Source organism: Budorcas taxicolor, chromosome 18 (assembly GCF_023091745.1).
Source record: "Budorcas taxicolor isolate Tak-1 chromosome 18, Takin1.1, whole genome shotgun sequence".
NCBI classification, from domain to species: Eukaryota; Metazoa; Chordata; class Mammalia; order Artiodactyla; family Bovidae; genus Budorcas; species Budorcas taxicolor.
The window spans coordinates 51,783,848-51,794,550 of NC_068927.1; the positions used below are offsets into that span (position 1 = coordinate 51,783,848).

At 51.4% G+C, this 10,703-nt stretch overlaps 1 protein-coding gene across 1 annotated transcript; it reads left to right on the forward strand.

The window, feature by feature from the left end:
* Window positions 1–4,314: 4,314 nt before the first annotated feature.
* On the forward strand, window positions 4,315–8,629 carry TMEM91 (transmembrane protein 91). Its single transcript, XM_052656592.1, has 4 exons — window positions 4,315–4,327; window positions 5,529–5,752; window positions 7,788–7,937; window positions 8,471–8,629. The coding sequence occupies exons 1-4, from the start codon at window positions 4,315–4,317 to the stop codon at window positions 8,627–8,629; spliced, it is 546 nt and encodes a 181-aa protein (XP_052512552.1).
* The last annotated feature ends 2,074 nt before the right edge of the window (window positions 8,630–10,703 follow it).

Here is a 10,703-nt window from a genome sequence, read left to right on the forward strand (position 1 = left end):
CCCTTCATGCCTCATCCAGGATGCCCCCAAGGGAAACCACTAACTGGACTCCTAACAATATGCACTAATTTTGCCTGGTTTTGTACTTTATATAAATGAAATCTCACAGTATGTCTTACTTTGTGTCTGCTGTCTCTTGCTCAGTGCTTTGTGAAATTTATCGCATGCCATTGCACGTGGCTGTAGTTCTTTCATTCTCATTGCTATATAGTTTCCTCTGTGTGAAGATGCTGTACTTTATCCATCTGTTGATGGGAACCTGTTTTCCGGTGGACATATGTTCATATCTTATTGGACTGGAATTGCTGGGTCATTAGTAAAGAATCCACCTGCCAGTTCAGGAGACCCAAGAGACATGAGTTTGATCCCTGGGTTGGGAAGATCCCCTGGAGAAGGAAATGGCAATCCACTCCAGTATTCCTGTCTGGAAAATACCATGGACAGGGGAGCTCGGCAGGCTACAGTCCATGGGGTCACAAAGAGTCAGACATGACTAAGTATGCACACGCACACACCAGATATGTTCAGCTATAGTAGAAACTGCCCAGGAGTTTTCCTAGTGGTTGAACCAATTTGGATGCTCATTCAACCTAGTGGTTGAACCAATTTTAGATGTATGAGAGTTCCCCTGCTCCACATCCTTACCAGTACTTCCTGGTGGCTTCTTCTATCATTTAGCCATTCTGCTGGGGGTGTATTAGTATCACACTGTGATTTTAATTTGCATTTGCCTGATGATTAGTTGGGTAATTTTTTAAATGTTCATTGCTACCTTGGATTTCCTCTTTTTGTGAAGTTTTGTTCAATTTTTTCACTTGATTTTCTTTTCATATATATATGTATGTATATACACACATATATACACATATGCGTACTACATATATTCATAATATTATGTTAACAGTAAAATTCTCCAAGAATTAGAGGATTCTCCTATATAACCATAATACCAGTTTAACATTTCCCCAAGTATCAATTTAATATTGACAGAAAACTATCATCTAATTCATAGTTTATATTCAAATTTCTCCCATTGTCCCAATAAAACACCTTGTCACCATCTGCTCTCCATCTGGGATCACACTTTGTGTTTATTTGTCATGTTTCTTTAAGTAAGTAAGTATTAGTTGCTCAGTCGTGTCCGACTCTGCAACCCCATGGACTGCAGCCCACCAGGCTCCTCTGTCATGAGATTTTCCAGGCAAGGATACTGGCATAGGTTGCCATTTCCTTCTCCAGGGGATCTTCCCAACCCAGGGATCGAACCCAGGCCTCCTACATTGCAGGCAGATTCATGTTTCTTTGCATGCAGGCTAAGTCGCTTCAGTCATGTCCACCTCTTCGCAACCCCATGGACTGTAGCCCATCAGGCTCCTGTCTATGGAATTTTCCAGGCAAGAATACCAGAGTGGGTTGCCATGCCTTCCTCCAAGGGACGTTCCCGACTCAGGGATTGAACCCGAGCCTCTTATGTCTCCTGCATTGGTAAGTGGGCTCTTTACCACTAGTGCCACCTAGGGAGCCCGTCATGTTTCTTTGGTCACATTTAACCTAGAACAGGCTGCCAACTTTTAGATTTTTATGTTTTTGTTTTCATGACACTGACATTTAAAAAATATATATTTAATTTGGCTGCATTAGGTCTTAGTTGTGGCACGCAGGCTCTCTAGTTGTGGCACATGGGCTCCAGAGCGTGCAGGCTTCATAGTTGCAACTCACGAACTTAGTTATCCCTTGGCATCATCCCCTGCATTGCAAGGTGGATTCTTAACCACTGGACCACCAAGGAAGTCCCAATACTGACATTTTTGAAGAGTTCAGATCAGCCACTTTATAAAGTGTCCCTCGATTTGGCTCTGTCCCATATGTTCTCGTGATTAGATTCAGATGATGCATTTTTGGCAGAAGCATCATAGAAATGATGTCATGTCCTTCCTTTTCAAGTGCACATCAGTAGGCACACGATGTTGATCTGTTCCGTACTGGTGATGTTCACTTCCACCACCTGATTTAAGTGGTGTCTGCTGACTTGTCCATTAATACTGTTTTTTCCCCTTTGTAATAAGTTATCTGTGGGGGGATCCTTTGAGACTAAATACATGTCCTGTTCCTCATCAAACTTTCACTCAGTGGCTTAGGCTTCTGTTCATAATCCTGGCTGGGATTTCATGTTCAGTATTTCTGGACCACCACAAAGCCCAAGAACCCTGGAATGGGCAGGGAAACTGTACAAGGCTGATGGTGGCCAGAGAATGTAGTGAAGTTAATAAATCTCTAGGGTGCGGGACTTTCCTGGTGGTCCAGTGGTCAGGACTTTGCACTTCCACTGCAAGGGGTGCAGATTCCATCCATGGAATAAAATCCTGCATGCAGAGTGACCAAAAAAAAAAAATCTCTAGGGTGGCCTAGGGGGTCAGGAGGCCCTATGTTGCTCAGGGATTCAGTAAAAATCAGTAAATTCAGCCTCAGTAAAATGTACTGATTCAGCCTCAGTAAAAAAGGGAAGCTGGTAACAATTCATGTGCCCATGCCACAAATAGGTATTGAAGGCCTGCTTTGCACCCAGGCACTGTTCTAGGCCCCGAGGCACAGCAGTGAACAAAAGAGAGCAAATCCCAGCTCAGCTGCAGCTGGCATTGAAGTGGGGGAATTCAAACTACAAACAGCCAAAGTATGTAGTATGTTTCACAGTGATAAGAGCAAGGTTAAGGAGATAATAAAGAGTAACAGGTTATCTCTCCTGATAGAACAGTTCTGCTCCCTCTCCTCCTCTATCCTCCCGCGGGTCTCCCCGCCTGTTGTCAGCCAGAATATCTGGCTGAGCCAAGTGCACTTCCAGACACCATCTGCTCTCCCTGGGAGTGGGGCCCGTGCCAACTCCAGCGTCTGGACTCTTGGCACAGAGCCCCAGAGCCCTGGAGCGAGAGAACTCTGGCCGGCCCCACATCAGGAAGGGAATCCTCCAGTTTGGCTGTCTGGGACTGGTGAGACGGAAGGCTTCCGAGAGACAGGGAAGCCAGTGCAAGCTGGTGGCCTCCTTAAAGGAGGTCGAGGCCTGTAGGGCGAGAAGAGTCCCTTCATCAGACTGAAGATGATGGCTATATTAATAAATAATTCTATTCCTAAGCACTATTAAACACGTTCAGAGTGCCTAGTTTGGGGCAAATGCTGGACGTGTGTTAATTTCACCTAATCTAAGTGCTTTATATATGCGATCACAATCCAAGAGACAGGGAGTACTTACCCTATTTTACAAATGGAGAAACTGCAGTTCAAAAAGGTGATGCTATTATCCAGAGGTCACATAGTGAGTGCTTTGAAGAGCCTGGAAAGGAACTCAGGTCTGCGTGGGTCCAAAAGGTAACTCATAATTACCACCTACCACCTGATAACCAGCACACCATCCCTGGCCCACTCCCACCGCCGGCCCTCTCCCTGGAAGCCCCCACCTCGTCTTCTGCCTCTGTTTTCATCCCTCTACGTGGGCCAGCAAGAAATACAGCCTTGGGTTAGAATCTGCCTGTGGGTCCTGGTACTAGTTGTTTACCTCGGATCAGTGAACTCACGCACATCCCTCAGCCTCAGTTGCTTGATGTGCAGAATAGGGAGAGAGATCGAGAGGAATCCGTGAGATGATGAACGCAGGGCATCTAACGCAGGGGCAGCGCGTGGGTCACTGCACTCACTGACCCTGCCGCGCGCTCTTAGGCAAGCTCTATCTCTCGGCGCCTGTTTCCTCCTGGGCACGACAGGACCACCAGTGATAGTGCTTCTCAGGTCGTTCTCAGGAATAAACGTGTCCGTGTATATACATAACGTGTGTATGTAAAGCACTAAGAACCGTGCCCACAGTTAGCTGGGGTTGCTGCTTTGACTGTTGGGCAGCGGGGAGGGCGGTGGGCTGGAGGCGGGGCCAAGCCGGGAAGGCCCTGGAGAATCGGGGTGCTCCCTCCTCCGCCCTGCAGCTTTAGGGTCTGGGTTCACGGAGTCAGGGCCCGCTGTTCTCAGAGACTCCCGCCCGCTCCTCCATACCGGGGGTGGTAGGGGTCCGCGCCCGGCGCTGACGTCGGCCTTCAAGGCCCCATCCCCGGGCCTCCGCGGAGGGCGGAGCCCGGGCGCCGTCGCTCCGCCCCCATCCCCGCCCCCGCGCGCTGCGGGCCCGGGGCGCTGAGAGGGGTACTGGGCTGAGCGCGGAAACCCCGAGCCCGCAGGCAGGCCTGGACCCCGGGGAGGGCGGGGCTCACTGAGTGCCCCTACCCTGGGCGGCAGGGTCGGGTCGGGTGTCTGTGCAGGGAACTCAGGAGGTCCTGGCCTATGGCTGTGGGCGGTGAGTGAGGGGCGCAGCTGCGGGCCGGGGGCACCGCTTTTACCCCAGGTCTTGGGTTTAGGGACAGGGAGGCAAAACCTTGGCGAGGAAATCGGCTCAAGCCAGGTTTGGACTGAGGGTGGGAGACTTGGGGACCCCCCCTCTCCCCCCGGGCGATCGTGAGGGCCAGAAGAATATTCTCTATGGTTGAGTGGAGTGTGTGGTGGGTTGGTGGTGTTCTGGGGAGGGGTGCAGCGGTGGATTCTTGTCAAACAGGAGGTGTCTGGGGAGCAGGTGGGTGTGGGTCATGAATGTGGGTGGAGTAAGAGGTGTGTGTGGACCCTGGTGTTTGGGGCAGGTGTGCAGGGGAAGTGATGGAAACGGGAGTGTGTTCCACCTGCATGTGTGGGAAGCCTGTGCATACACGTACATCTGGGGAAATTCTGATGTTGAGGGGATTAGGATGAATGTACAAGGAGTTATTTGGGGTGAGTGTGTAAGAAGGTTGCAGGCCTCAGAGGGGTGTTTCCTGGGAGCTCATGTTGTTTGGGGCAAACTGTCCCTTGGGACATGAGTGTGCGCAGGTGGGGGTTGGGCTTGCCTGGTTGGGCATGTGTGGCAGGGGACTTGGGTATTGAGTATGCAGGCTTGGGGGGCTCAGGGGGTGTGTGGACTAAGCATCACTGGGGATGGCTGTGAGCGAGAGGGATGGGAGTGTGAACTCAGGATGGGTGTGTAGTTCATGGGCCAAGTAAGTGTGTAAAGCATGGTTTGGAATAACTGTGGAACAGGTATGTGGTTTTGCCCTGAGGAGAGAGAAGCCTAGAACTGAATGTCCAGATTCCTGAGGTCCCCCCCCCCCCCCCACACACAACTTGGACCATCCTCTTTAACTCTTTTTTAAATTATTTATTTATTTGACCATGCTGGGTCTTAGTTGCAGCACGTGAGATCTTCAGTCTTCACTGAGGCATGTGGGATCTAGTTCCCTGATCAGGGACTGAACCTGGGCCCCCTACATTGGGAGTGCAGAGTCTTAGCCACTGGACCCCCCAGGGAAGTCCCTTTTAACTCTTTAGACCTCAGTTTTGCTATCTCTAAATGGGTCTTAGGATGGTTCAGCTACCTAGTCTCTGCCTGGAGTCTCTCCAAAGCCAGGAGTCAGGGGAGAGATGAAGATGAGACTATTAACAGCTTATCTTGTTCTTTCCCCTTCCCCTAGGAAGGACCCTCTCCCCAGCCATGGACAGCCCCAGTCTTCGAGAACTCCAACAGCCCCTGCTGGTGGGTGGTGAGCTTCCCATCCAGAAGTCCGATGAGCCTGAGCTGGGGCCTCCCTTTCGAGAGACAGCCTTTGCGGAGTCGCTGAAGGGTTGGCAGTTCCTGCCACCATCTCTTCCTTCTGTGAGTGCAGGACTAGGGGAGCCAGGGACCCCCGACTTTGAGGTAGGAGCAGCAGCACTAAGGAAGGCTCCCTAGTGGGAACTGGGGGAGGGGACTGGAGGGAAACCCAGCTGTGGGCAACATCCAGCAGGCTGGCAGGTGGAGTGCCCATCTTTGGCCTGGAGTCTCACTTCCCAACTGCATGCATGTTCCTGGGTTTCCAGTTGTGGTTTTTCCTGTTCTTCCTCTCCCCCGGTTTCTTTACCTTTTTCTCTCCAGATTCGTCTCTCATCTTTGTTTCTTTTGACTCTTTCTTCCCAATCATTTCTAACCCCCTTGTTTTCTCTCTGTCCATCTCTCTAAAGCTGGTGCGTCTCTGCACCTCTTTCTTTTTTCCTCTCCCCCTCCCTAGTTAATGTCATTTTTTAATCATTTCTTATTCTGTGTCCATATTCTCAAGCTTGTCTTTTATTTGCAAAGCATGGTTTTCCTGTTGCTACTGCTGTTTAGGAAATCACCCAGAACTTGGTAGCTTAAAACAACAATCACTATCATGGCTCATGGTTTCCATGGGTTGGGAATTTGGGAAGGACTTGGGTGATTCTGCCTCAGGGTCTTTCATGAGGACAAGGCCAGCCAGTAGCTAGAACTGGAACAGTCAGAGCCTGAAGCAGCAGGGGGGTCTGGTTGGGTATCTCTCTCTTAATGTGGTCTCAGGGCTTCCGCAGGAGTCACCCCATGTGGGCTGGTTTGGGCTCATAGCACGTAAGCTTCAGGGCAGCACTCTGAATGTGCCTCCAGCCCTCTGGCAGGAGTGTTTCAACAAAGCTGAACCTGCCTCACCTTTTCTGACTTAGGCTTGTGAGTCGTGTGGTATTATTTCCACCACATTCTATCAATTACAGATGAATCATAGCCTGCCCAGACTCAAGGAAAGTGGACACAGACCTCACCCCTTGATGGGAAGATTATCAGTCACACTGTAAGAAGAGCCTGTGGGAGGGGAGAGGTGGTTATGGCCATTTTTAGAAACAGTCTGCCACACCGTGGCAGTAAGCTTCACTTGGACATGGTTATGTGTCTGATAATTCCAGTATTTGAAGACTTTCAGGGCCTTATTATTTTGCTAGTTCTCCTCCATGGTTCCTGTGTACCTGGTTATCTTTGATGGCTTGTTGGTTATTGTATTTGAAAAATGGTTTTGAGGGTTAGAATGAAAGTACCTTGTCCAAAAAGGATTTGGTCTGCTTCTGTCAACTGCCTAGGGGCACTGCCATTCGGAGATCATTTTTAATCTAGTTCAGGGTCTGAATGAAAGATTAATTTTTCTGGGATCAGGAAATGCCTGCTGGGCAGAAGGGACCTTCTCTGTTAAATTAATTTTGATTTTCACTTCAGTTTTGGCCTTACAGTAACTCCTTAAAATCTTGTGAGCTATTTGATGCAAGATTAAATATACATATACATTCCAACTGACTCATTGGGAAAGACCCAGATGCTGGGTAAGATTGAAGGCAGGAGAAGGGGACGACAGAGGATGAGATGGAGGGCATCACTGACTTGACGGACATGAGTTTGAGCAAGCTCAAGGAGTTGGTGATGGACAGGGAAGCCTGGCATGCTGCAGTCCATGGGGTCACAAAGAGACAGACACGACTGAGTGACTGAACTGAACTGAACTGATACATATATATGTAAACCTAGAACCTGTGGTTTCAGCAGGCAGGTTTGTCCTAGTAATTCAGGCCACCAGAGCTCTCTCCTCTAATCTCCATCTTTTTTGCAGGTTCTGATCCCCATTGGTTTGTGTGTCTACTTCAGGGGTTTATAACTCAGGGCTTATGAGCAGCTGTAATACCCACCCATGGCTGCACCTGTGAACTTCTTGAAATTGAACTCAAAGCTTTTGAGCGTGGGTGAGGTTTTTCTCAGGAGGCAGGGTCCAAAGCTTCCCCTCGGAGGCATCCAGGATATAGTGGGGTCAAGAGTCTATCTCTGGGAACATTTTTCTCTTGGTATCTTTGGGGGCATGGGGAGCAGAACAGTGGAGCAAGGATGGGGGATGGAGATGCCCACTCAGGCTGTCTCCTGCCCACAGGATGTCTCATCCAGTGAGAGTGACTCGGACTGGGGTGGGGGCGGCCCCCTCTCCCCGCTGCTGCCCCACGACCACCTCGGCTTGGCTGTCTTTTCTATGCTGTGCTGTTTCTGGCCCTTGGGCATCGCCGCCTTCTGCCTGGCCCAGAAGGTCAGTCTCTGGGTGGGGTTGAGAGGGGGCTGAATATAAAAGAGAAAATGGCATTTGAAAGAAAACAAATAAGAGGAGCCCTGCTTAGGTAGGTTGGGGTAGGGGGTGGGAAGTGATGAAGAGGATTCGCAGAAATATTCAGGAGTGAAATGAGGCATGTTTGTCACAGAGGGGAGTGCAGTGAGCTCCACTCCTAGGCCTGCCCCTCCTCCCCCCACCCCCTAAGGTGGTGGTCAAGCCACTTAAATTCCCTGTGCCCCATTTTCCTTATCTCTAAAATAGAGATGACTAATTCTTACCTCAGGGTCATTGTGAGGCTCAATGAGTTAGAACTGCGGCATATAGTAATATATGTCTATTTTTATTAGTCACCCAGTAAACCCAGTGCCCAGCTGTGCCTGACCCACGGTAGCTGCTCACTGTTTTTGGAACATATGAATACAAGGGTGTGGGGGGAGGGGGAGGGGTCGGGCTGCGGGAAGCAGGGTGGGATGAGGGGACGCCTGAGTCACCGCTGCCCAACGCCTCTACAGACCAACAAGGCTTGGGCCCAGGGGGACGTCCAGGGGGCAGGGGCCGCCTCCCGCCGAGCCTTCCTGCTGGGGGTCCTGGCCGTCGGGCTGGGCGTGTGCACGTACGCGGCCGCCGTGGTGACCCTGGCCGCCTACCTCGCCTCCCGGGACCCGCCCTAGCTGCCCCTGCGGCCCCCGCTGTGAACCCAGATGCCGGCCGCCCAGCGCGTCTGCGGTCGGAGTGGAGAGTCCCCGGCGGACGGGGCGGCAGCGGCAGCATCCAGAAACGGGAGTGGGCTGGGCCGCCCCCTCCCTCCCCGCCTTCCTGGAGGCCGCAGAGAGCGATTAAACACCAGACACTCTTGCCGCCAAACCTGTGTCTGTCTGAGTGTGTGGGCAGGTGGACAGGCGGGGCCAGAGTGACAGGCTGTCCCCCGGGGTGTTCCTGGACACCTCAAAGCCAGAGAAGGGAGAATCCATGGAGGCTCGGAGGGCTCCCAGATGGCAGAACATTCTCTCCATCTCTCCATGGGTAGTCGGCAGGGAATTAGGGAAAGCGAGGTTCCTGGTCCTTCCTCCTCTGAGTTCACCGTGTAACCCCGTGGTCTGAGCCTCACTTTTCCTCATCTGCAAAATGGAGCTGATTTCCCCCACAGCTGGAGCAGTTGTAGAGACCAAATGAATGATACGGTCTACACAGCAGTCTCCTCCTGAGTTCCTTTAACAGCAGTGGCAGAAACCCAACTCTTTTACACAAAAAAGGCGGGGGGGGGGGGGACTGAGAGAACTGGATTCAGGGTGTCAGGTGAAATGGTCTGGTCTCCCCATCTCTTGGCTTCCACTGTGCAGGCGCCCCCTCCTGGGGGAGGAAAGTGGAAGCCGGCAGCTCTGGTGCCACCAAGGTCTTCTTTGCCAGGCACCCTCTCACTGGCCCACCTGGGGTCCAAGGCAGCTGCATCCCACAGCCTGAGACTGGGACAGCTGGAGCCTCAAAGCATCAAAGTGCTAGCAGGCAAAATAGCCCTGTGCCTAATGTGCTTGTCAGATACATGAATTGGGGCTGAGGGACTTCCCTGGTGGTCCAGTGGTTAAGACTCCACACGTCCAATGCACGGGACGACGGTGCCATTCCTGGTCAGGGAACTAAGATCCCATATGCCATGGCCAACCCCCACCTCCGGTTGGATATAATCAAGTAATGAAGTGAGAGCTGTTTAGTTTTCTTCACTCCACTTAATACCATTTTGAGGCTTCTCAGGTGGCGCTCAGAGAAGGCAATGGCATCCCACTCCAGTACTCTTGCCTGGAAACTCCCATAGACCGAGGAGCCTGGTAGGCTGCAGTCCACGGGGTCGCTAAGAGTCGGACTCGACTGAGCAACTTCACTTCCACTTTTCACTTTCATGCATTGGAAAAGGAAATGGCAACCCACTCGTGTTCTTGCCCGGAGAATCCCAGGGACTGCGGAGCCCAATGGGCTGCCGTCTGTGGGGTCAGAGTCGGATACAACTGAAACGACTTAGCAGCAGCAGGTGGCGCTAGTGGTAAAGAACTTGCCTGCCAATGTAGGGGATGGAAAAGATGTGGGTTTGATCCCTGCGTCAGGAAGATGCCCTGGAGGAGGGCATGGCAACCCACTCCAGTATTCTTGCTTGGAGAACCCCATGGACAGAGGAGCCTGGTGGGCTACAGTCCACAGTTGTGGAGTGGCACACTACTGAAGTGACTTGGCGTGCACAGGTGCACTGCCATTTAATCCTGCCAGAAGCAAACATTATTCGCTGTCTATACTCTCCTGACTGTTTTCACAGAGTGTAATTTCAAGCTATTTATGCATTTCCTTGGTTACTGGGGATGAAAATGACACCTGCCCAAAGGGCCAATTTTGTGAGTCAGTGCACCCATGTGAAGCTGCAGCAAAGGACCCCCTTCCCCAACATGTCATTTTTACCATAACCCCCCAAATGTCAGTGGCAGACAGGATCTGGCAGGCATGTGGCCCACCTGTGGGAATCAGTCAAATCAGAACTGAAAATATACCTCTTTCCAGAAGCCCCTTATGGGGTGCTACTACCCAACTGAGAACCAACAGGCCTCAGCCACTTCCATTCACTGTCAGGGACCTGAGGTCCACAGTGTGCTGACGCTCTTGGGGTCTGAATAGTGGGGGCTCTGGGTCTGGACTCTGAGGAGGGACCCGTATCCCACCACTAACTAGCTAGTGACCTCTGCCAGTTAACTGGCTCTTAAGTTT